A 25,969-nucleotide genomic window follows, 5' to 3' on the forward strand; every position below is an offset into this window, starting at 1 on the left:
CCTGCACGGCCCTCGGGCCCCAACAGGAACAGCAAGCACTGAGGACGTGGGACTGACCCACCTGGGCACTGCAGGCCCCTCACCGTGAGCTGGGACAGGAGTGCCCACCCCTGGAAACACTGAGGCCTGAAGAAATCGCACAGGGCGGGCTCAGCTGCGTGCCCGGCAGGCCACTGGACTGACCCGCAGACCCCACAGACTGGACCCCACAGTCTCAGGCAGGATCCAGGCCAGCACTGCTAAGCTCAGCGCCTCTTTGGCCAGAGAAGCAGCCTCTCAGCTCAGACTCATGACTAGACACTAACTGGGGGTCCCCTGGCAGGCGAGACAGCACCAGGCCAGGGGCTTAACTTGACTCTCTCTGCCCAGGGGTCACCCGGCCTCCTCCTGTCTGACCCTGGGGTCGGAGGACCCATGGGACCCCCATGGTGCTAAAGGTCCCTTGGGGGGCCTGTTGGATCCCTGCCCCGGATCCCAGCCCCTCGCCCCCTTGAGTCTGTACTCAGAGTCACCTGCTCAGGGTAGAACCCCCACCACACGGAACACTGTGGGACCCCAAGAGGGCAGGGTTCTATCTGCGTGCCCAGCCTGGGCCGCCACCCAGCAAGGGCTCCAAAGGGGCAAGGTGGGCGGGGTGAGGCCGCGTGCCCAGGGCCGGCTCCTGCCCAGCACCACACTCACCCCTGCAGACCCAGAGCCCTGCCCTGCGCTGGCAAACTGTTCCCTGGTGCGGAGGACCTGGAGGGGTCATTCCGGCAGCCCCATAGCATCGGTCACTAGGAGTCTTCAGATCTCCGAGTGCCCCCACCTCCAGCCCTCCGTGAGCCCCGAAACCAGAGTCAAGGAGTGAGCCCCGGTCTGAGGGCATGGGTCCCTCTCCCTGCTGCCGGCCCCACTGGGCCGGAGGCACCATTCACGTCCCGCTGAGCTCTGGGCCTGCAGGAGCCCGGCCCCGCCGACACAGCCCATGCCTACCTCTGGCCGACAGCTTCTTGGTGTTGATGATCTTGGCTGCATACTCATGGCCGGTGCAGAGCTTGACACAGCGCCGGACCACAGAGAAAGCCCCCCTGGGGAGGAAATGGGGGACAGAGAGAGAGAGGAGAGCCAGTTAATGTCCCTGTGAGCACCCAGCACCCGACCCCAAAGCCCAGCCTGGGCAGAGATCTGTTCGGTGCAGGGGCACCAGATGCTCCTGGCCCGCGTCCTGGGCGCCTGCGAGGCCGTGGCCTTGTGGTCCTTGCTGGACCGAGGACCTGCCTGGGGCCTCCCAGCGTGCGTCTTCTGGCTCCCTGCACCAACCGTGAGGCCCAGCAAGTCCTCCCCAGAGCCGGAACCGGCCTAGCCCCAGGCAGTGCGGGAGGGACCCGCTGCTCCTTCTCCTCTGCTGACTGTGGATCTCCCTGAGCCTGTGCTGGTGGGGGTGGGCCCCCTACACCGGTGCCCTCCTGCTCTGCTCAGGGCGCCCCTCCCCCGGCCTCAGCCCCTTAGGAGACGCCCTCCACCCCTCCGCAGATGCCCCCCATCCACTCCTGCTGCCTGCTTTCCGCAGTCCGGCCCCATCCCAGTCTCTCGCTCTTTCTGGGGGCCGCCCCTTGCTCTCCATCCGCACAGGCAAGCCCACTCGTCCCACGGGGCAGACGCAGTGAACCAACAGGCCGCGAGGGGCCCATCAGCGCAGAGGTGTAGGGCTCGCGTCCTCACTGACCTCCCTCTCCTCCCTGCCCGACCTGTGGCCCCAGCAGCAAGGTCCGGCCCCGCGCTTTCCTCCAGTCTCTGAACTGCCCCCACATGCCCGCCCCCAAAAATGCCACAGGCAACCTGCCCCTGACGCGCATCACCTGTGGCCGCCACAGCGCCGGCTCCCCGCCGCACCTGGCCGGGAGGACTTGCCCCTCCCTGTTCCGCCCGCACCGCCCACCTGCGCACCTGCCCACCTGCCCAGACGGAAACAGCCTCTGCCGGCCCCGCCCCCTCTGCCCGCCCTGCCCCTGAAAACCACGCCCATGTCGGCCACGCCCCCGAGGCCACGCCCCCGCCCCGCCTCTACTGGCCCTGCCCCCTCTGTCGGCCCCACACCGCCCCGCCCCGCGGCCCCGCCCCCGCCCCTCAATCCCCGCCCCCCGCCTCTCCCAGTCCCGCCCCCTGCCCCTGTCAACCACTCACCTCGCCCCTGCTGCGCCCGCCCCTGCCCCTGCTTCTCAGCCGGGCGGCTCAGCTCTCACCCGGTTTCAGGGCAGACACTGGGGGGCAGCGGCGGCTGCCTCTCTCGGGCCGCCCCCACCCGGGTCACTCCCCGCCTCATTCCGCCCTCCACGCCTGGGCTCGTTTGCACTGCTGAGCGGCGGACTCGCCGGGTTTCGGAATGAGTCGGAGGTCCAGCCCACACCGCACAGGTGCTCCCGCCCCCCGGGGCCCCAGGCGACGGGCCTTGCCCGCTGCGAGCTCAGCTACGGCCCGCGTCCGGACCGGCCTCAGTCCCTGCAAGAGGCCGCTGCATTCCCGCGGGGCCTCAAAGTTTACAGCCGAACAAAGCCAAAAGCCTTGAGTCAAAGGAAGGGACAAAACCGTTGTTGTTTGGTAAAGGCACCCCACAGTCGGGGATGGAGGTCCGCTCTGGATGGAAACGGCCCTCCGGAGCCCACGGCCGCCGGCAGATCGCCGAGACGATCTTTCTGGAACAGGCAAGGCAGGCAGCAGAAGCACCTGGCTGGTCCTACAGTTTTATCTCCCACTGCAGACTCCTAAGTGGGTGATGGGAAACCGGCCCTTCTCCCGGGCCTGGCCGGCCCCAGACAGGCTCAGCGCAGGGGGGCCCGGCCAGAGCCCAGGCGCAGCCCGACGCGCCAGCCAGGGAGACCCTTCACTTGTTCGTTCTCCTTCATTTAAACTAAATCAAGCTGCTATTTATTTGTGTGTCAGCTTACTGCTCTTTCCCTATCTCTGCTTGAAATGAGCTCTTGGGAATGAAGGGACAGGGGTAATTGGGTGGAAAACATTAACTTCTACATGAAAGGGAGGGCTGAGACTGCTGTTTTTTATGTATTTTCCTGCTTATAATAATAATGATAATAACGACAATAATAATAAACATAATCCATGCCTCCGGCAGAAAACGGAACAAACAAGATTAAAGAACACGTTGAAGGTGCCCCCACCTTCGTGACCTGTTGGTGGAGTCCCACCTGCTGTTCATGTTTTGCTTTCTCCTCCCTCTCGAAAACTCTGAACAATTCCACAGCATGATGCGTGGTGGCTGCAAACTGCTTTAGCAGAGGACGCCGTCCCGGGGACGCCAGGAGGGTGTGTCAGCCTCTCCAGCCTCCCCTGCCTCCCCTGCCCTGGGGTTGGGTCCCCAACAGGATTTGGGCGAGCATGTGTCCCGCTGGGCAGGAGCTCCAGGTCCAGCTGCGGGAGTGACGTCCAGGGCCTAGGCCCACGAGGGCTGCCCATCCCCACCGATAGGATGGCTCTCACTCTGGGGACCGTGCCCACTGAGGGAGGAAACGGGGAAGCGGGCCTAAAGAAGCCTGGCTGGAGACCAGCGTGGACAACATTTCATCCTATTTGTGAACACCCACATCCCCGTGGCCTCGGGAGCATCCACGCAAGCCACGTGTGCGAGAGCCTGGTTTGTGGACTGCCTTCCGTGTTGCGCGTCACCTCACACACAATCCCCGCTCTCTGACCTGGATCATGACTTGTCCTCTTGGGAGCAGAGAGCATTCCTTCCAGGGGTCGCCGAGCACTTTCTCATCCGCAGGCATCTGGGATGTGTCCGATTTCCCTCCTCGTAAATGGCCTACCGTGAACATCTCGGTTATCTCCATAGGGTTATTAAGGCACAAGAGCTGGGCTATTTGTTGATTTGCAACAACTTACACCACCAGTGATGGAACTGCTTGCCCTTCGGTTGCCCCAGTGTCCACCCCTGGCCTTTCTCAGGCCCTCAGAATCCCGGACCTCTGAACCCCAGCAAGAAACTGAAGCTCTGCCCAGTGCCTGCTGTGCCAAGTGTCCTGAGGCCACCTTAGCCAAGCACCCCAGGCTGGCAGCTTAAACAGCAGGAAGGTCCAGAGGCCAGAAGTCCAAGATCAAGGTGCCGGTTCCTCCTGAGGCCGTGGGGGAGGGTCAGCGGAGGCCTCTCCCCAGCTTCTGCGGGTTTGTTGGAGACCCCTGGTGCTCCTTGGTTTGTAGAAGCATCACCCTGATCTCTGCCTTCATGTTCACATGTCATTCTCCCTGTGTGCATGTCTCTGTCCAAATCTCCCCTTTTTAGAAAGACACAGTCATATTAGATGAGGGGTCATCCTACACCAGGATGTTCTCATCTTAACTCGTTACATCTGCAACGACCCTGTCGGGGGTCACATTCTGAGATCCCGGGATTAGCACTCCAACATGTGAATTCGGAGGAGACACCATTAATTCAACTCCCAACGCACACTGGCCCTCAAGTCTACCTTATGCAGCACTGTGTACACCAGACAAACATTTCCCAAATGATGCTCCTCAAGTGTTATCTCCACAGGAAGTTAACAGATGGGAGGTACAAACGGGGCTCTGTAGGCAATCAAGTTTGAGAACTAGTAAGTTAAACCGTGTTTTCCTTCCTTCCTTCCTCCCTTCCTTCCTTTCTTTTTTTATTGCAGGACTTCTCAGAGCCTTTAATATGGTCATCTGTACTAGGAGTGTCCAGCTAGGGAGTATGAGGTGCAGCCTTTCCCTAATTATTTCACCATAGAAATCTTATTCAAGAAGTCTCATGAGGGCCTCAATATTGACCCCTTTCTGAAACTTATGAGATGCACTGATGTCCAGCAACAGACATCTTATGAATGACGCTGAAAAGGAGTAGGTGAAGTGCCAGGAAGGGGATGAAGGGCACATATGGGCAGAAAGCAGTAGGTCAAGTAGGCTGGGATTCCGTGGGAAGTTCTTACCCTCTGACTTCTACTTCTCTCAGCCAAGCCAAACCCTACAGTGACATATATTTTTTTAGTTGTGTTTAATTAGCATCCAATTAACAACAGCCAGTTTGTGCTGTTTATCATTTTATGGACCTATTTGCTTTTGTCCTTTACAAATGTACCATATCAATTTATCTTTAAGCCTCTGAGACTCAGCCCTTAGAGTGAAGAGTAGTCTACTCTGAGTCAGAAAGACTGGGTTCTGCCCTGGGACTGTCATTTAAAAGTGGTTTGACTTTCTTTTTTTAGACTGTCTCCCCATCTATAAAGTGAAGATAATATTATCCACCCTCTGACCACACACGTGTATCGGATAATGATGCAAAAGCAGTTGTGCAAGATATATATTAGCCTTTGAGGGAAGAAGACTTCCACAAAGTAAGAAACGTCGAGGCAGGACAGAAACACCACCGGCCAGCCAGCCGGTGTCCACAGCGCACCCACGGACACATACCCAAACACTGCTCAGAGCAGTGGCTTCTCTTGGAGTCTTGTGGGCGCAGCTCAGAGGAAGAACCCAGCAGGGCCCCGCCTGACCACTTGCGCCGCACGCCCTGACGAGATCAGGCTAAGTACGCACGGTGGGGACTAAGCATATCGGGATTTCATGCAGTCACACCAAGTTCATACAGTCCCACCCAGATGAAGAGCGCCCGACCTTGACACGTGCCCGCGGTGTTCGGTTTCAGTCCCACGGCTCGCACCACCTCCCGCAGGACAGCCCAGGGCCAGCACCCTTCCCCACCACAGCTGCGCTGCCCTGGGTCCCAGGCTACAGATGTCCTTGAGAAGTTTCCTGGAGGGCTCAAGGCAGCAGAGGCGACGGGAATAAGACGGGCACCAGCCCAGCGGACGCAGCGAGGTCTGGAGGGGTGGAACACAATGGGACAATTTAACGGGGACAGAGTTACTTTGGGAAGACGAAACGGTTCTGGAGAGACGGTGGTGATGGTTGTGCAGCACTGCTAATGTCCTTCAGGCGACTGAAACGGGACGCTCAAACATGGTTAAAATGGTAAATTTTGTATTATGTGTCTTTTATCACAAGAAAAAAAAAATAAAGGGATGGAGAACACAGGAGCAGCCATATTGATCTCAGAAAGAGCAGACTCGAGCGCGGGGAGTTATCAGGATAAAGAGGCGCCTCACACCATGATCAGGCAGTCATTTCTCTACGAAGACATAACAATCCTTAATGTGAACTGAAAGAGAGGGTGTCAAACTACACGAGGCAAAAACTGATAGAACTGCAAGAAGTCGATGGATCCACGATCATGGCTGGAGACTTTGACACCGTCCATCAGAAGCGGACGTGCCCATCAGGCAGAAAATTGCAAAGGCCATCACTGAACTCACCAGCACCATCCATCAGCTGGATCTACTGGACATCAACAAGACGACTTCACCCAGCAAGAGCAGAATACACGTTGTTCTCAAGCTCACATGAACATCCACCCAGACCGCATTCTGGGCCATAAAACACACCTTAACAAATTTATAAGAAGAGAAATCATACAAAGTATGCTCTCAGATCACAGTGGAATTAAATTGGAAACAAAACCAGAAAGATAGCTGGAAAACCCCAAAATACATGAAGATCAAACAACACACTTCCAAAAAACACATGGGTCAAAGAAAAAACTATCAAGAAAAAATTGTAAATATTTTAACTAAATGAAAATGAAAATAAAACTTAAGAAAATTTGCAGGATATACTAAGAGCAGTGCTTAGAAGAAAATTTGTGTCATTGAATGCGTATAGTAGAAAAGAATACTTAAAATCAATAATCTAAGCTTCCACCTTAGGAAACTAGAAAAAGAAGAGCAAATTAAATCCAAAGTAAGCAGCAGACGTAATAAAAAAGAAGAAATCAAAGAAATTGAAAACAGGAAATAGAGAAAATCAATGAAACCACTACTGATTGTTTGAAAAGATCAATAAAATTGATAAGCCTTCAGCCAGGTTAAGAAAAAAGGAGAGAGGGCACAAATTACTAATATCAGAGATGAAAGGGGCCAACATTCATCCCATAGAAATTAAAAGGATAATAAAGGAATACTATGAACAACTCTATGCCCAAAAGTTGATAACATAGATGAAATGGACCAATTCCTTGAAAGACATAATCTGTCAAAACTCACACAAGGAGAAATAGATGATCTGAAGAGGCCTCTATCTATTAAAGAAATTGAATCAATAATTAATAACCTTCCCCAAACAGAAGGTACCAGGCCCTACCAGTGGTGTTTGGTAGAATACCAAATCGATATTCTAGTGGGTTCCAGTGGGTTCACTGGTGAATTCTACCAAACACTGAAGGAAGAAGTTATGCCAATTCTCTACAATCTCTTCCAAAAAAAAAAAGCAGCAGAGGGAATATTTCCTAACTCATTCTGGGAAGCCATCACTACCCAAAAACCAAAACCAGACAAAGACATTATAAGAAAAGGAAACTCCAGACCAATATCTCTCATGAATAGATGCAAAAATCCTCAACAAACTATTAGTAAATAGAATCCAACAATGTATAAACAGGATTATACACCATGGCCAAGGAGCATCTATCCCTGGTACGCAAGGCTGGCTGGTTCAACGTTTGAAAACCAACTAACATCACCCATCATACCAACTGATTTAAAAGGAAAATCACGTGATCCTATCAATAGACGCAGAAAAGCATTTGACAACATCCAACATCCATTCGTAATAAAAACTCAGCAAACTAGGAACAGAGGGGAACTATCCCAACTTGATAAAGAACACTGTATTAGCTCAAAATATCACAGTCTGCGTGGCTTAAAAAACAGGAATTTATGTTCTCACAAATCTGGTGGCTGGAGGTCCAAGATCAAGGTCCAGCAGGGTCTGGGTTCTTACGTGAGCTCTCTTCTCTTGACTTGCAAGTGACCACCATCTCCCTGTATGCCAGCTAGGCCTTTCTTCGGTGGGGGCGCATGGAGAGAGAGCAGGTGAGCTCTCTGGTGTCTCTTCGTATAAAGACACGAATCCTATTAGATCAGGGACCCATTCTTAGGACCTCAATTAACCTTAACCTTAAAGATCTTCTCTCCAAATACAGTCGCGTTGGGGGTTGGGGGTTCGGGCGTCGGCCTCTGAATTTGGAGGGGTGGGCCACACTCTAGTCCCTACCAAGAATCTACAAAAAACCTACAACTAACCTCATACTTTTGGAGAGAAAGTAGATGCTTTCCTCTAAGATCAGGTACAAGGCGAACATGTTCCTTTCCATCACTCCTTTTCAACATCATACTGGGAATCCCAGCTGATTCACTAAGACAAGAAAAGGAAATAAAAGGCCTGCCCTCCATCCAGCCGGTCCGGGCTTCCTGCATGCTGCCTGCTCACTGCCTCCGTCCGCCGTCCGCTGCTGTCCTTCCCCCCTTCTCTCAGGTAACCCACACTCTCCAGGAATCTCCAGCCACAACCACACTGGGGCCTTGCCGAAGCCACGGACCGAACCCGAGCACCGGGTATGCATCAAGCAAAGACCAAAATAAGGACAGAGGTGGGGCGGGAGGTGCTGCGTCTCTGGGGTTCCTCTCCTGCGGGCGCGGGGAGGCCTCAGCCAGTCCAGGGCCCCACGGCTCCCAGGGCCTATGTCCCCGGCAGCAGGAGCGCTGAGCCTGGAGGCCGGCGGCTGGGCCACCCGGGAGGAGCGTCCGTGTGCCTGAAGCCCGCGGTGGACTCAGGGTGAGGCGGCATGGCTGGGGCCCCACCAGGAGCTTGCACTTCTCGCCCTGCGAGCTGCCTGCTTGCACCTCAGCCCCATGTCGGTGGGATCTGGGCTGTGTTCTTCCGAGCCGAAGCAGCTCCTCTGCGGGAGGCCATCACCCCTTCACCGTGGGCAGCCCCTGGGGCCCCACCTGGAGGGAGCAGGTTCCTCACACGCTCCAGAGGGAGGCAGCAAGGCGAGTTTTGTTCTGTCCCCTAAAATGCACTTGGACACTGCAGGGGCAGGGCCTGCGTCTGCTCCTCCTCGCTCCAGAACCCGGACGGCAGGGATTCCAGCTCGCCGTGGAAGCTGGTCATCAGCCAGGGGCCAGGCGCAGACGCGGTGATGCTGGGACAGGACAGGGAAGCCCCGCCAGGCCTGGAGAGGCCCGGAGCCTTCACCGCACCTGCGTGATGGTGGCACCCGCCCTGCCTCGTCTTACCCCGGGCCCTCGCCCTGCCTGGGGGTGCCTGCACCCCTCCTGGCATGTCCCCATGTCCACTCTGCGAGGACCAGGGCGGGTGGGAGATGCGGAGAAAGGGGCATGCGGTGTCCCCGGGCCCTGCCTGCGTCCAGAGGCACAGAGAGACAGCCTTGCCTCACCAGCCTCCTGCACACATCTGGGGTGCCAGGTGCCCCCGCTCCCCACGAGGCAATGCGCCCCAATCAAGCGCTACAGGGTGCTGCCTGTAATTGCCGGGCGAACCCTCATGGCCCACAGGCAGAGGGCAGCCCATCCTGAATTACCAGGGACCGAGGACCACAGAGGTTCCTGGAAGCACTAGACTTTCCGTGTTCCCCGCGGGCAGAGCGGGCTCAGAGCAGGCCGGGCCTGACCCCGACGCCCACACCTGCCCTGGCTCCAGCCGTGGGGGTTTCCGGGACAAAGCCGGGGTGCCACATCCTGGGCCTCCATCTTGCTCGGGGCTCGGACAGAGAGCATCAACTCATTCTGCCCACAAGTTACTATAAACACTTCTGTATTTTTAAAACATAGCTAATCATCATAGAACCATGTGACCGCGGAGCCGTGACCTCGCCTGAATCTTGGTGGCGCACACCTGGGGGACTCTGGGACCTGCCACGGCATCTCCGAAGGGATGCTCAGGGGGTAGTTTGAGACATGGCACGTGGGAACCCCAAAAGGTCCTCCCCCTCGAAAGCCTGGTCCAAAAGGAAAACTGCAGTGGGGAGTGTCCGAGGGGACCCCCAGGGCAAGGGCACACACCGAGTAACCTGCCCATGGTCTCTGCCCTCCACGGACCGCCAGGCCCGGTGGGCCCAGGACGGTCCAGCAAAGGCCCCGAGGGAGCAGGTGCAGGAAGCCACAGAGGGTCCTGGGCACCTCATGCTGAGGCTGCCTGCCCTGCCTGGGGACAATGACATCATGTCCAGGCCACTGTGCTCTCGAGAGAGGGCACTCCCAGCCTCCGGCCCACCCTATGCCTCCATGTCCCACTGCATGCCCAGGGGTTGCCCCCGACAGGGCCTGAGCCTGGCTCCGTGTCCCCACCCTTGGGATGGGCCCGGCACCCCTCCCTGGAAAGAGGTCTGTGTCGCTGCCCCACCAGTGTGACCGAGGACAGATCCGAAAGCCCACCGGGAAGAAACAGGACCACCACAGTGATGGCTCCCCAAAAAACGGCACCCGGGGCTTCCTTCCGGCCGGGGCTCCATGGGGGCCAAGCCACAGCCGCCCCAGTGACCCAGTGCCAGGCAGTCAGGTGAGCATCTGACAGGTGAGCTCTGTGGCAGGTCTCGGAGCAAAGGTGTGGGTTTCCACAGAACCAACACACAGGGTCAGGAGAGACCCCAGAAAGTCTCTGCCCCAACCCTCCTGGTTATAGACGGGGGACTGAGACCAGAGAGGTTCCATGGAAGCCCACGGCCGCACACCCAGTCTTGCGAAGTTGTACCCAGAAGGAGGAGACCACGTGAGTGTCTTTTAAAAATGTCCTCTGCACAACGTGAACGGCAGCTGGGAGACAGAAACAACCGGAACGTCCACCAACAGATGAACGGAACGTGGCCCATCCACACCGTGGCCCATCCACACCGTGGCCCATCTTCAGCCTGGAAGAGGAAGGACACTCTGACACCTACTCCAGCGTGGATGAACCCGGAGGACGCGGTGCTGAGTGGAATGAGCCACACACACAGGACACACGGTAGGGTTCCCGCTCTGGGAGGTGCTGAGAGGCGTCCAATCCACAGGGACGGAGAGGAGACGGTGGGCAGCAGCGCGGGGGCGGGGGATGGGGGCTAGCGTCTCACGGGGACAGAGCCTCAGTGCAGAGGAGAAAGTTCTAGGCACGGCCTGCGGTGGTGGCCGCCCCCCAAGTGGGTGTGCTCAATGCCACTGAAGCGTGCACTTTGAGCTGGGGAGGACGGGAGTGCTATGCCGTGTGCATCTCACAGAAAACTGTCCTCGTGGGGTAGGCAGCCCGGTCTGAGAAATCATCAAGAAGGAAGGAAAGAAACTGGTACTTGTAATGCTTTCTTGACAACCAGGTTTTTAAGAAGTCTTCCTTCCGTACACGTGACAAGCCCGACCTTGTGCTCTGCGCGCACCATCTGAAGCACTCGGGGAGGGTCCAGGGCCCAAGACCACGAGAGGACGGAGAGGAGCAAGTGTCTGCGGTGGGCGGCCCGGCACGGGCCCCCAGGGGCCCCACCGGCCCCACGGGCTCCCCGGTTTGGGCGCAGAAGAGCGGCCGGTCCACAGCGCCAACCACGCCGCACTGGGGGTCGTGGGGGGGTCTCCGGCGCTGAGCTGGCTCCTCCTCCCAGCCCCGGAGAAATGCTGCCGCCACCGGAGACCTCGAGACCGGGATGGCACCCGGGGGACACGGGGGACACGGGGGGAGGGCCGTGCGTGGCTGTGCCCTGCCGCAGCCTGGACTGGGACGGGCGGCCCCGGGGCTGGCTCCCTGCACACTTGCACCCACCCTCACGACAGCTGGGGCTGTGAGGGGTCCCAGTCGGCCCGCCGCCCGGCCGCCGGAGGAGGAACCAGCCCCCGCCGGGGTGCCCCGCGAGGCCCCGCCCACCGGCGGGCTATGCGGAGTCTGGGCCCCGCCCACCGACGGGCTGCGCGGAGTCTGGGCCCCGCCCACCGGCGGGCTATGCGGAGTCTGGGCCCCGCCCACCGGCGGGCTGCGCGGAGTCTGGGCCCCGCCCACCGGCGGGCTGCGCGGAGTCTGGGTCCCGCTCGCTGCTCTGGGCCCGGGCGGGCCGGGCTGGCTTCCCACCGGGGCTCTGAGGCAGGATGCACCGCTGTGGGGACGGAGGCGGGGACCCCACGTGGGACAGCACAGAAGACGCGGACGAGGCCGGGAAGCGGACGTCCTGACACTCGGAACAGCAGTTCAACCCCGAGGGAGGACCCTCAACGCCCCGCCCACGGTCAGGGGCCACGAAGCCCGCCGCGCCCCCTCCCCAGGGCCTGCTGAGAACTGGGGGGCAGGAGAAGGCGTGGTCCCTAGGACGGCATCAAGGGGGACCCCGAAGGACCCTTCAAGGTCAGGGAAGGCGGAGGGGGAGGGACAGAGAGGGACAAACCCGGACCCCCAGCAATGGGAGGGGACCGCCCGTCATCGGTCAGCACCGCAGAGCGGGGCAGCACACGCAACAGCCAGGGGAGGTCTGAACCGGGGTGGGGGTGAACACCCCGCACAAGGCAGACCGACCGGCAGGCCGTTACGACTGGCTTTTGCTCCCGTCCTACAGAAAATCCACCGTGCCGTCCTGGCTGGCCACAGGGCTGGGAAGGCACCCCGAGGTGTGTTTTACCCCACAAGTCCCAGTGCTGCCAGGAGGGCCCCACGCAGACCCGCCGGGGAGGGCCCCCGAGGCGCAAGGCCCTGGCTCGGGAGTCCTGGATGGGACAGTCCAGGGCCACTGAGGACAGAAGCCAGTGGAGCCCCAGAACGCAGGGCTGTGCGGGGGGGGGGGGGGGGGGGGGGGGGGGGGCGGGGAGGGGCAGAGTACCCTGGAAGCAGAACCCAAAAGCGAAGTGTTTCGGAGGTGCCCTCCCCTACGTGGGTGTCCAGAGGGGCTGGAGGACCCTCATCCCACGTGGCACCTGGCAGCTGGGTTCGAGTTGAGAGCACCCCAGCCCAGGCCCTGCTCCGGAGGGGCTGGGGGTTCCTGGGCCTTCCTGGGTTGGGAGGCACCTTGGAGGGTGCCTGGGGAGGATGGGCGGGGGAGAGGGGAAGGAGGTAAGGAGAGGCACAGGAAGGGAAGGAGGGAGAGAGCCCCGCTGAGGACCCAGGGAGGCGGCCACATACTCAGGAATAACAGAATCTGGGTTCTGGGGTCCCCGCCGGCCCCACTCCGGCCCTCCTCTACTCGTCATGGCCAACCCTGCTGACAGCAGGTCCCCCTCCACCGCCCACGCCTGTCACCACACCCACTGGGACTCACCCTCCCCGCCGCCTCCAGGGGAGCCTCCCCTCCAGAGGCAGGAGAGCAGGCCTCCCGCCAGCACGGTGCCTTCCAGAACCAGGCGCGTGGGCCTTGGCCCCCGTCACGCCGCTCTGTTTGCTCTGAGACCGCTGTGGACCAGCGCCAGCCGGGCCGGCGTCAGAAACACGGAGAACAAGAGGCTCCAGCCTCTGTCCAGCCTCCGGGCCTCCGCCCTCCGCTGCCCCCACAGGTGCCCCAGCGTGGGAGGCAGCGAGCGGGCGGAGGGCCACGGGGGCGGCCCACGGCGGCTGGGCCACGGCCCCGCCTCAGGCACCGCGGTGACAGCACCAGGGAGCGGCCAGCCAGAGCCGCTCTCCCTGCGATTCTCACTTCCCAGCAATTTGGGGGTTGAGAGCCAGATGCTAGAGTTCTCTCTTTTTTTCTACATCGGTTTTATTTAGGTTTAAACATCTTTATTGAGATATAATTCATGAACCAAACAATTCACCCACTTCATGTGTATAATTCAATGGTTGTTACTACAGCACAGAGCCGTCCGTCCGTCACCACTTATGGTGTAAGCTAAGCTTACATTTCCATCACCGGGGATGCACCGTGCCCGACCGCCGCCCTCCCCCCTGCACCCCTGCGCCCCACGCTGCCCTCTGTGCCCACGAGCTGCCTGCTCCGGACGGGTCAGGTAACGGGACCATATGACACGTGGGCCTCCAGACTGGCTTCTTTCCATGCTCCCCCAGGCCGGGCCGTGCACCAGACGCGCTAGACCTCATCTCTTTTTATGCCCGAGTGCTTCTCCATCGTGCAGGCACGACCCGTTCTCTTCACCCATTCAATAGCTGATGGGCATTCGGGTGGCTTCCATTCTCTGGCTGTTAGGGTTCCGGCTACTAGGAGCAGGATTTTGTGTGGACCTGGGCTTTCCTAGCTCTTGGGTCCATGTCTAGGAATGGAACATTTGGAGGAACGGCTTTCCACGGCAGCAGCGTGTGTTCCCACCAGCAGCGTGTGAAGGCCCCAACCCCACACCCTCACCGACACTGGCCACCATCGGCCTTCGTGATGCTCGCCATCCTGGTGGGAGTGAGGTGGTATCTGCTTGTGGTTTTCATTGGCATTTTCCCAAATGACTATCTTTTCTTCCGCTCATCGTGCACTTGGGCGTCTTTGGGAAATGTCTATTCAGGTCCTTTGCCCAATTTCTAATTGGTTGTTTGTCTTCTTACTGTTAGATAGTATGTTCTTGGACTAGTATAAATACAAAGTCCTTATCGGATATGTGATGCGCAAATATCTTCTCCCATTCTGCGGATTGTCTTCTCGTTTTCCTAAGAGCGTCCTTGGAAGCACAAAACTTTTTAATGCTGATTATGTCTTCTTCTTTTGTTGCTCGTGCTTTTGGTGTCGTACCTAAGAAACCATTGCCAAATCCTGGATCACAAAGATTTACTCCTATGTTTTCTTCCAAGAATGTTATGGGTTTAGCTCCTACAATTAGGTCTATGATCCATTTGAGATCATAGTGTTATGGTGTTAGGTAGGGTTCCAACTTCATTCTTTTGCACATGGACACCCAGCTGCCTGTTTGTTGAATGGATCATAGTGGGGAAAGACCATAATCTTTCCCCATTGAAGTGTCTTCTTGTCCTTGTCAAAAATCTAATGACCACAAGATGTCTGGGTTCATCCTAGACTCTCAGTCCCTTTCCACTCATCTATGTGTTTATCCTTATGCCAGTACCCACATGTCTTCATTGCTGTGCCTGTATAATTAGATTTTTTTTTTTAAGTACTCTCTACCCCCAACGTGGGGCTCAAACTCACAACCCTGAGATCAAGAGTCGCATGCTTCCCTGACTGAGCCAGCCAGGCGCCCCTAGTTTTGAAATTAGCAAGTGTGAGTCCTTCCACATTGTTCTTCCTTTTCAAGAATGTTCTGGCTCTTTCTGGGTCCCCTCACATCTCTATATGAATTTTAGGATCAGCTTGTCGATTTCTTTAAAGGCAGCTGGAACTTTGACAGGTATCATGGAATCTGTAGGTCAATTTGCAGTGTCCCACTGTCTTAACAATATTCAATCTTCCAGTTCATGAACATGGGATGTCTTTCCATTTTCTTAGGTCTTCTCAAATTTCTTCCAATAGCAGTTTGTGGTTATCAGTGTTCAAGTTCTTGCACTCCTTTTATCGATTTATTACTCAGTATTTTATTTAGATATTATTGTGAATGGAATTTTCTTAATTCCTAATTTTATCTTGGATCGAATATTGCTAGTGTAATAAAATATAATGGAACTTTGTATCTTGATCTTGTATCTTGCAACTTTGCTGAATTTATTTTTTGTTCCCATAGCCCTCCCGGGAGTTCCTTAGGATATTCTATATATAAGACGATGTCAACTGCAAACCCAGAGATAGGTTTACCCATTCCTTTCCAATATGGGTGCCTTTCCTTCTTCTTGCCTAACTGTCCTGGCTAGAACCTCCTGTAGCATGTTAATAGAGGTGGAGAGAGCAGATATCCTTGTCTTGTCCTGATCTGACACTGACCTTGGGAGAAAGCATTCAGTCTTTCGCCGTTCAATATGTTAGCTGTGGGTTTTCCATAGATGCCCCTTATCAAGTTGAGAACGTTCCCTTCTATTCCTAGTTTGAGTGTTTTTACCAGGAAAGAATAGTAGATTCTGTCGAATACTTTTCTGCATCTATTGAGATAATTATATAATTTCTCTGTTTATTCTATTAATACGCTGTATTATGGTGACTGATTTTTGTATGTTGAACCAATCTTCCATTATTCCAGGGATAAGCTTTCCTTGTTCATAATATATAACCTTTTTCTATGTTGCTAGATTCATTTTGTTAATTTTTTTTTTTTTTCATTTTGTTAATATTTTCTTGAGGATGTTGCACCTCATCCATATCGGTCCATAGTTTTCTTTCTTATGGGGCCTTTGTCTGGTTTTGATATCAGGGTATTATTGGCTCCATAGAATGAGTTGGGAAAAAATTCCCTCCTCTTCTATTTTTTGAATGACTTTGTGAAGGACTATTCTATTAATTCTTCTTTAAATGTCTGATAGAATTTACCAGAAGCCTGGGCTTCTCTTAGTGAGACATTTCAAAATTTCTCACTTACCAATGAGTCTCCGTTGTTGTTATAGGCCTATTCAGATTTTCTGTTTCTTCTTGAGTCAATTTCAGTTGCTTGTGTCTTTCTAAGAATTTATCCGTTTCATCTAGGTTATCCACCTGGCACACAGTTGTTCACGGATTCCCTATCATCTTTTCATTTCTGTAGGGTCAGGTGTATTGTCCCTTTTCCATTCCTGATTTTAGCACTTAGAGTCTCCTCTCCTTTGACATGGCCTGACCACCCCTTTATAGCTGCAGCCTTCCTCCTAAATGGCACTCCTGAGTTTTTGTAATTATTCCCGGAGCAGAGGCATTAATCACCTTCCACCCATCATAGAATGTGTTTAGTGTTTATGTTTGAACTTGCCTCCCCCACCACCATAAGCTCTATGGGAGCAAGCACGCTTTGTTCACGACTGCTCCCCCCGCACCTAGAGAGAGCCTGGTAAACAGTTAAGTGTGCAAGCAGACTTACAGGATGAGCGAGTCTACAGAAGAGCAAAAGAAACCAGAAAAACTGCCAAATAAATAAGTAAATAAATAAACAGCCCTGATGCTCTAGACATGCCCTATTCAGTGTGGTGACCGCGGCCTACAAGCAGCCATAACAACCTGAGATGTGCCTCGTCCGAACTGAGACGTGCTGTAAAGTGCACAACAGATTTCAAATACATAATATTTTTAAAGATATAAAATAGCTTAACAATAGCGTTTGCATTGATTTTGTGTTGACATAATACTCTGGATACACTGAACTAAATACATCTATTAGTTAAGCTTCCTTTCACCTGTTTCTGTTTACTTTAAGTAGTAGAAAAATTTTAATGACAAGTTGACTTACATCCATGGTTCGAATTTTATATTTCTTCCGGACAGCACTGCTCTAGACAAACAGGATCAGGAGTAACATGGCTGAGTGTACGGAAAAAGGTGGCCAATTCCACACCCACGGTCAGGCGAGGCTCATACAGAGCCCAGGGACGGGGAAGGAGCCTGGGCCTGGCCTCGGGTCTGTGTCTGTGCTGCCCATTGCAACGCCCCTGAGACCTCATCCCCCTCGTGTCTGACTCAGCGGGTCTGGGGAGGGGGTTCCTACTGTGTAGCCAGGGCTGGGAACCACTGCGTTGGTCACCTCTTCGGCAGGTGCGTTCCTCACTAGACCAGCGCTCTTTATCCAGAAAGCCCTTAACAGACAACCTGGCAAGGGGCGCCTGGGTGGCTCAGTCGGTTAAGCATCCGACTCTTGATCTCGGCTCAGGTCTTGATCTCAGGGTCGTGAGTTCAAGCCCCGCGTTGGGCTCCACGCTGGGCGTGGGCCTACTTAAAAAAAAAAAAAGAAAGAAAGAAAGAAACAGAAACAGATGGCCTGGCTCAAGCCAATGACTCTGAGAACCAGGAAGCACCTCAATATACAAGAACAGGACCCACATGAAGAACGTTATGAAGACATGGAAAGAACGCTGCAAACTCTTGGCGTCAACCCCGCGGCAAGCCCCTCAGAGATGCCTGCCCCGCAGCCACACCTCACCAGGTAACAAGACAGACGACCACTCAAGCCAGGTGTCTGAGCGTCCCCGGGACCCGCAGAAAGCCTTGGAGGCCGCTCTGTAGGGCACCTACCACGTGCCTGGCTCAAAGCCCTGGAATTCAGGGTGGGCTGGGTGATGGAGAGGCAGGGGCTGCTCCTCAGCTCCTCGCTGGAAATGGGCATCACCCTGGACGGGCTGGACCCCGTGGAGGGCGTTACATCAGGGGACCTGGTGACTCTCCTGTTTGAGGTCAAACCCGCACCGGCTGCTTGTCAAGTGGGAATGGTGGTGGCCCTGAAATCAGTCGTCCCCCACCCCGCCCCCCGTAGAACAGTGCGGTTTATGCTTCCTCCATAAAATTTTCTTAAATCTTTGCCCAGAGATTGCCAATCTGTTTCAGAATTCAACAAATGCTGTATCTGGCTTAACAAAGAATCGTTGCCTTAGTTATGTCAGGATCATTATGTCCGAGCGAAAGGATGACGTGCGGCAGGAGCAGAGCCCCTGGCCAGCCTAGCGACCCTCTGCACACCAGGGGACAAGGGGCCCCGGGGCTTGGCAGCGAGTCCTGCCACTCTAACATACAAGGGTGCTTTTATTTTAAGTAGATTCAGACTTTTATATGAATAAAATATACATTTCTATGTAATATGCCAATATGATAATTTTTGGAAAACCAAGTTGATACATAATGCATTTTTATGTTTCTCCACTAACAAAGTGACTCGCAGCTGTGAAAGATGCTTTAAAAATCAGATTCCATTTTTGTGGGAGAGGAAGAGGGAATTAAATTTTTTGAAAATATATTTGCAATCTCCAGAAAGGCCACATCTCGTGCCTTGAACCAGGGCCTTGGAGAGCAGAGGGAGGATCGGGACGTGTCCAAGGAGCAGACACCATTCACCTCTGCCCGGTTGGTCCTGGTCAGCACCTGTTAGACCCCCGTGGGGTCAACATGGACTCTCAAGGGAACAATGTCTTTTTCTGTGGAAGGAAAACAATATCTCTCCCTTAGACGAGAGAAAAGGGTGGGGGATATGGTCTTGGGTTCTCTCTGAAGGAGGCCCCTGCACCCGGCCAAGAACAGACGATGCCTATCCTCCTCCCTGCACAGTAATCACGGCCTCCAAGAAAGCCTGGGAACCCTGATATCACACACGGGCCCTCTCATCCCCCGTCATGCTTATCAGAGGACGGGGGGCCCATCTTCGGCTTAAAAACTACGGCTGCACACCCCGGTGTGACAAGGAGCACAGACGGGCCCTGAGCTGTAGGAAAACGCTCCGACTGGAGGGATCGCTGTGAACGGGTGTTAGAGCAAACAAAATGCAGAATCACATACACGGTGATTCCATCTGTGTTTTTAAAGTCAGATACATACGTGACCTGTACTGTTTGCGTGTATGTGAGCACGTGTGTCCTTACACCAACGCTAGTCCGCCCGGGCTCCTCCGGGCTGAGGAAACTGTCAAAGAGTCACTTTTACTGCACACACATGTATATTTACTTCTCTTTATAAGACGATATTGTCCTTGCACTTCATTTAATTAATGCAATAAAATCTCAAGCCTTGCTGGTCCAAATGCGGCAGAGTGTTGGTTGTCGCGGAGGGACGACCAAAGGAAGGAAGGTTTTTACAGAAAGGAACCAGGGCCTGGAGAAGCACAACGGGCGTGGTGAGCGGCCTGCCAAGGACAGGTGAGTCCCGAAAAGCCGAGGGTCAAAGTCGACCACAAGCGGGACGTGAGTCAGCGGGTGGAAAGAACAGAGTGGGGGCACGAGCTTCTGCGAGGAGCAGAAGGCGGACTCCGGAGCCCACTGTCCAGATTCGCATCTGGGTCCACACGGCCTTGGCCCCGGATGGAGCGTCTCGGCGCCTCCGTCCACCTGTGCCGTGAACCGGGAATGGTCACGGTGCGGATTTCACGGATGAGCACACTGATGTAATAAGCACCACTTAACTGCTGGGACCGTTACCAGGAGAGAAAGAGTGCAGGTAGCAAGCGCGAGAGGTATTCTTAGCTCCCGGCAAAGTAGGTTATGGTATAAAAATACCGCTCAATAGTAACTACAGGGGCGTGACTTCATGTGCATCCTGCCGCAGCCACGCGTGTGTGACTTCTTCCCTAAACACCCTCCACTAAGGATGGGACTCCAGCTCTGGGGGCCAGTTTGCTCGCCCCTCCCTCGAATGTGCAGCCCCGAGCGCCTTGGGCAGGCCTGGTGCCGAAGGGGCCTACACCCCACCCGCAGGCTAGTGGGAGGCTGCCCGTGTGTCAGAGGGGCCGAGGGCTCGGGCCAGCCAAAAGCGGGGCGAGGGGGGGGTGGGCCCCGGGGGGGTGTCTGGGGGTGCAGCCGGGGCAGGAGGCAGCACTGGCATAAGGCCCTGGGGCGGGAAGCACTCGCTGGAGGGGAGGCGAGAGAGCAAACAGCTCACTCCTCCTCCACCAGCCCTCTCTTCCTTTCCTGGCAACGTGGCTTCGCCGCTCAGGAGACTCAACCATCAATTTGCTCTGAATATCCTGTTTATCTATTAACTCCCTAGCAGGTCACTCACTGGCTGAGACAAAGGCCCATCGCCAGCGAGGGCTCACGCCCCAGGACAGGGCCTCCTCTCGTCTGACCGGCGGGCTGCAGTCAAGGACACACCAAGGTCAGCTCTGGGCCTGGCAAAGTTCAGGGGGAGCTGGGAGGGGTGGGGTGCCCTGGACTGGAGGCCGGGCCTCCTCGCTGCTGGGACACACAGCCCATCCTCCCTGAGCCGTGGTTCTGGGTCTGTAAAATGGGGCAGGAGGGTGGCTTCCTGGTCAACTCGAATCAAGTGACATGCACTTTAGAGGTGGTTACAGCGGGGCCACCTTACCCCAGGGAGAGTGTTCAGTACCCCTGAAACCCGAACCTCGGGGGAGCTACTTTCTTCTGTAGAGATCACCCACATTTTAAAGGAGACGACCCCCAAAAGTGGCAGATTCGGGAGCCCGAACACAAAGACCTCTCCCTACCCAACCGACTGCCCAGCAGCTGAGATCTGCCAGTGCCGATGCACACGGAGACACGGACCCCCACCTACAGCCCCACCGCCCGGGGACCAAGCCTGCAGAAGCCGTCGCGCCCGTGCACCAGCGAGCTCGCAGTGGGCCTGGAGAACACGGCACCGGGAGCAACGTAGGCCTCCATCCAGAGGCTACAACGGGCCTCAGGCCAGCAGCCACTGCGGTCGGGGGCGCTGGGCACGGAGCTGAGTGAAAACACGGATCAGAACGGTTCTGGAAAGTTACAACAAGTCACACCACAGAACCCTACACGTTCGATTCAGGTGCTCCTATCTGTGTGTAAATGAAGCAAAAAGTCTGGAAAGATCAACTGCAAATACGGGACAGTGGTTGCAGGACAAAGCTTACTGAGTGCTTTTTCCAGCTTTGCTGGGATGTAATCGACACACAGCTTTGAGTACGAGGTGGACAGCGCGATTGATACGTGTGTGCGCATCATGGGACGACGCCCATCACGGTTAACACGGCCGCCGCCTCACGGAGTCACTGCCGCGTGCGTGCGCGCGCGTGCAGCGTCTGCGTGCAATGTGTGTGCGTGCGTGCAATGTGTGCGTGCGCGCGCGTGCAGCGTCTGTGCGTGCAATGTGTGCATGCGCGCGTGCAGCGTCTGCGTGCAATGTGTGCGAGCGCGTGCAGCATCTGTGCGTGCAATGTGTGTGCGTGCGTGTGCGTGCACACGCGTGCAGTCTGTGCGTGCAATGTGTGTGCGTGCGTGCAATGTGTGCGTGCGTGTGCGCGCACGTCGTTAGAATTTTTAAGACCCACTCTCTCAGCAAATTCCAGGTACACGACGTGGTACCGCTCCCCAGGATCACCGAGCTGGACGTCAGGGCTCCAGAACTTACTCGGAATTACTTAACACTTACTTATCATGCTTTCTTGTAATAAAAAAAAAAGAACTTAAAGCCAAAGGACAAAAGAGTAAAAGTTTTCAGTTCTTGGTAGGAGAGATACAAGTGTTCTTTTGTTACTCCTGGAATTTTTCTCAATTTTTAAAATCTATCCGCCATAAAAACGATGAAAACCACACGGGTGCCCAGTCGACGCTGTGCGAAGCGCTTCGCTCCCTTGCTGGGTGCCTGTCTGGGGACCTCCAGCTCCAGGTGGCTCTTGACCCAGGTCGTGGGCCTCCTGGCGGGCGTTCACCAGCCCTGGCCTGGCGGCCCTGCCCCGCTAGACCAGGAAGGGCAGAGCCCCAGACAACAGCCCCCTTGGCCCCCGGACCCTGCTCCCCGGGGCCCCAGGGAAGGATTCTGAGCGGGGCAGGGAGGGGAGGGGGGTGGCCACGTCACACAGGCAGCTGTGGGCCCGTGGCCCGGCCCTTCCCGGGCACAGAGCTCCGCGTCCTCTGACTGGTGCCAGGGGCTGCAGCTTTAAATAAACTTGGACTCATGCACCTGGGGCCAGGGCAGCAACACCCACTGCCCCGGGCAGACGCTGTCAACCAGCCGCAAGCGGGCATCATGGCCACCTGGACCCCAGCCCTGGGCGGAGGGGCGGGCCTTCTGCTCCCTGCCCCGCCGCAGCTCCCCCTGCACTTGCTCGGCCTCCCCTACCCAGGATGCCCCAGCAGGGCTGCGACAGGCCCCCAGGGCCCTCCCTGGGCCCGCTGCCCGAGGGCTCCACAAGGGAATGCCGGGCTTGCCGAAAGCCTCCTGGTCGCAGAGGCTGGGCCCCAGGTCCTGGGGCGTGTTCCCTTCCCCTGCCAGGCCCCTGCCCGCCCCGACGGCTAGGGCGCCTCACCCACTCACCCTCGGGGCCCGGCTTCACCGCACGCAGGCAGCCACGTGGCTCCCTTCTCGAAGCTGCTCCGGCTCCTGCTGCCGGGGAGGAGCCTGGCCTCCACGCGAGGTCCCCTCCTGGCCCCTCCCCAGGGCAGTCGAGACCTCCACTCCCCGGCGTGGGTGTGGGTGGCAGTGGCCAGGATTAACAGCGGCTGCTGGAACCGGACGGAGGCCTGCAGTTGGGTGGGCCACCCTGTGCCGTGCGGGACCCACAGAAGGTCGCAGAAAAGCGTAGGGGTGTCAGCAGAAGCAGCGTCAGCTTGAGAGAAGTGGTGCCTGGTTTAGGGTCTGCGTGCTCCTGGGCAAGCAGAGAAACGGCAAGAAGGTCCCCTAGAAAGGGTGACTTCCTCCCACAGCCACCCTCTGCCTGGGAGAACCACTTGCCTCCGTCTGGGGACCCCCAGCCCGCTGCCCCTTCTAGCTTCTTCCCAGCTGTGTTCAGGGCCTCACGGCTGCGCACAGTGGGGGTGCCGGACCCTCCCAACCATCTGCTCGGCTCTCCAGGCCCGCCAGCCTCGGGGCCAGGCCCCCAGACAGCACCCACCGGATGGAAGGGAGTCTCTGGGCCTGCAGGGCACGGCCTTGCCCCTGACCCCAGGCCAGGTCGTTCCTCCATTCGGCCCAGCTCCCCAGCCCTCAGGCCTGACCGCATCCTCCCCCACATCCAGGGAGGCCTGGGGAATCCGCAAAGCCCCTCACTCTGCCCAGACCAGTACCCACCATTACCAACCATCTTCAGCCCTCACCAACACAAGCTCTATCACAAACGCTTTTCAGAAAAGGAAAAATAAGGCTCGGCCGCTGGATGTGTAAAAGGAATCCTCGCCAGCGCCCCCACCACGCGGGAGGGCTGGAGGAGGATGGAGGACGACGGGGCTCTGGCCGCGCCAGGCTGGAGCCCGAGGACTCAGGAGTTCTGGAGCCCGACCGAGGGAGGCCAGGTGCAGCCACCCCGATTCAGCGCGGGCCAGAGGGCAGCCCCTGACGGACTCGAAGTCTAGGCGCCCCACACCGCGCGCGCTGCACGCCAGACCCCACGAGCCACCTGTTCCCAGGGGTGAGGCCCTACCTGAACAGAGCCTTCAAAGCCCCTCCCCATTCTACCCCACCCTCCCCCCTCCCCGCAGGCGCGTCAATAACTCTCCGAAATCCAGCCCCCATCGCCCCCACCCCACCCCCGCCGACTTCGATGACCCTGAAATCAGGAGCCCATCCGGCTCCCCGCCTCAGCCCCTCATCTCCACCCCAGGGACCTGCCAAGCTTGCTGACCTCAGCCCTCAGCTCTCCTGACTCGGGTTTCCAGAAGAATCTGGGGGAAAATCCTCCCAAACCCTCATTCCACGGGGGACCCGCGGCAGAGGCTGTTCCCACGCGGCCAGGATAGCAGCGGGCACCCCCCGCGCGGACGGAGCCACGCGGAGGAGCGGCGCTGAGCAGGTCCCGCCGCCCCCGCGCCCGGCCGCCGGGGTGGGGGTGGGGACAGCGCGGCCCGCGCCAGGAGCGACCCTCAGGCCAGAGCCGCCCCCTCCCCCGCGCTCTAGGCCCCGCGGCCGCCCCCGCGCGCCGCTCCTCTCTGACCTCCCGCCGCCAAATGCGTCACGTCTGCCCGGCGCTCCGGGGACACCTGCTGCCGCCCCCGCGGCGCCGAGCCCCGCGCCCCGAGTCCCGGCCTCTGGCCCGGCGGCCGCGCTGAACAGGGCCCGGCAGAGCTGCGCGCGCAGAGGTCCGGCGGCCTGGCCCAGGGCCCGGGGGTCGGGGCCGCGCGGGGCCGTGCGCTTCGGGCCCCGAGCCGGGAGGAGCCGGGGGCGCGCGGGGCCGCAGTGCGCCCGGGGCCAGCGGCGCGGAGGGTCCCGGTCTCCGGGGTCCCCGCCCGGCCCGCACGCGCCGCGGCTCTTACTTGCCAATATCCTCGTAGAGCTGGTACTCGTCGGTGAAGCGGGTGCAGGTCACCGTGGTGGCCATGGCGGCGACAGACGGGCTCGGCGTGCGCTCTGCTGCGCTCGGGCGGCGGCGACTCCGGCTCCCGCTCGCGGGCACGGCGGCGACACGGGCGCGGGCGCGGGCGACACCTCGGCTCGCGGCGCCGGGCGGGGGCCGGGCTGGGCTGCGCCGGGCGGCGAGCGCACGCGAGATCTGCGCGCTCCGTCCCCGCCAGGAGCGCGCCGCACACCTACGCGCGGGGAACGCGGGCGCGACTGTCGCCGCCGCCGCCGCGCCCGCCGCCCCTGCACGCGCCCTGCACGCGCCCTGCACCGCACGGCTCCCGCGCCCTGCACACGCGCCCGCACGGCTCCCGCACCCCTACCTTGCGCCCGCACACGCGCCCTCGCCCTGCTCACGCAGCCACACCGCTCCCGCACATGCACACGCACCCGCGCCCTGCACCAACACACACACTGGTCACATCGCTGCACCAGCCCCGCACCCGCGCCCGCACACGTGCCCTGCGCCCAGGTCCTGTCCCTGCACGCGCTGCGCCCCGACCTGCGCGCGCACGCACACACACACACACACACACACACACGCACAACCCCACAAGCCACCTAAGTCAATTTCTCTGTTCCCTGCTGGAGACCCCCTTGAACACACACAGGGGACTGCACACATGAGCCGCGATCCCCCTCTCTTCCCTGAATGCCCACCTCGCGACCACCGGAGGAGGGGACTCAGGCGCCCATGGGTGGATGGGGCACGTGTGTCACCCTCCACAGGACTCATTCCTCACACCCCCAGGAGGAGATGCTGCCGCCACCCTCCCGTCCTGTCTCCAGCTCTCCACACACCGCACAGCCTTGTCCCCCCCCCCCCCGAGCCCCCCACCCCCGGCAGAGCTGCCCGGGGCCTTCCAGACCAGGCATACACACTGGGGACAGCGGGTGGGAGGACGAGAGGGTGGGGGCTGCCTGCTCGCCGTGATTCCAGGGCCCTCTCCCTGGATCCCTGGAGACGGGCCGCTGGGGTGTCCCAGTGGAGGAGGGAAGGCAGAGGGCCCTTGAGTCAGGGGAATAGGGCCGCTTGGGCAGTAAGTCAGGAGTCGTGAGAGTGCACAGCCCTGTGCCCAGTTGGGGGCACACATGCTCCCCTCCCAGGCCTAGTCCACCTGCCTGGCCCTGCTCTGGCCTAGAAGAGGGTCCTTCCTGAAAGTGACCCTGGAACAGAGGAGGCGGAGAGAGCAGGAGGGAGGGGCAAGAGAGGCTGGGCTGACCCCATTTCCCACAAAAGAGCCTTCCCCTAGGGCCACACCCAGGCTGCTGTCTAGAACGGGGACTTCAGAGCCAGCAGAGGACTCACTGGGCTCTGGCGCCCACACTCTTCTGAGGGGACAGAGCCGGGGTCTG

General features: G+C 58.0%; 1 protein-coding gene and 1 long non-coding RNA gene across 5 annotated transcripts in view; one reads left to right on the forward strand and one right to left on the reverse strand.

The window, feature by feature from the left end:
- Positions 1-24,708, reverse strand: part of CAMK2B (calcium/calmodulin dependent protein kinase II beta) — an 80,742-nt gene extending 56,034 nt beyond the window's left edge. Inside the window, exons 1-2 of one of the 2 annotated variants that reach the window (XM_036085266.2) lie at positions 24,529-24,708; positions 976-1,070 (exon numbers count right to left, since the gene is read on the reverse strand). In XM_036085266.2, the coding sequence (XP_035941159.1) occupies positions 976-1,070; positions 24,529-24,593 (160 nt within the window). In that variant the 5' untranslated portion in view covers positions 24,594-24,708. The remainder of the gene's footprint in view (positions 1-975; positions 1,071-24,528) is intronic. The other variant, XM_036085265.2, reaches the window with a different exon arrangement.
- LOC118531313 (uncharacterized) lies at positions 2,284-11,524 on the forward strand. 3 transcript variants are annotated; one of them, XR_004915115.2, is made up of 3 exons: positions 2,284-10,428; positions 10,552-10,872; positions 11,216-11,524. It is a non-coding gene; the product is annotated as an uncharacterized LOC118531313 (long non-coding RNA). The 3 variants fall into 3 exon arrangements; XR_013443038.1 differs by having other exon boundaries at positions 2,284-8,462; positions 9,702-10,872; XR_013443039.1 differs by having other exon boundaries at positions 2,284-4,099; positions 5,220-10,872.
- Positions 24,709-25,969: the final 1,261 nt, after the last annotated feature.

This window comes from Halichoerus grypus, chromosome 12 (genome assembly GCF_964656455.1).
Source record: "Halichoerus grypus chromosome 12, mHalGry1.hap1.1, whole genome shotgun sequence".
NCBI classification, from domain to species: domain Eukaryota; kingdom Metazoa; phylum Chordata; class Mammalia; order Carnivora; family Phocidae; genus Halichoerus; species Halichoerus grypus.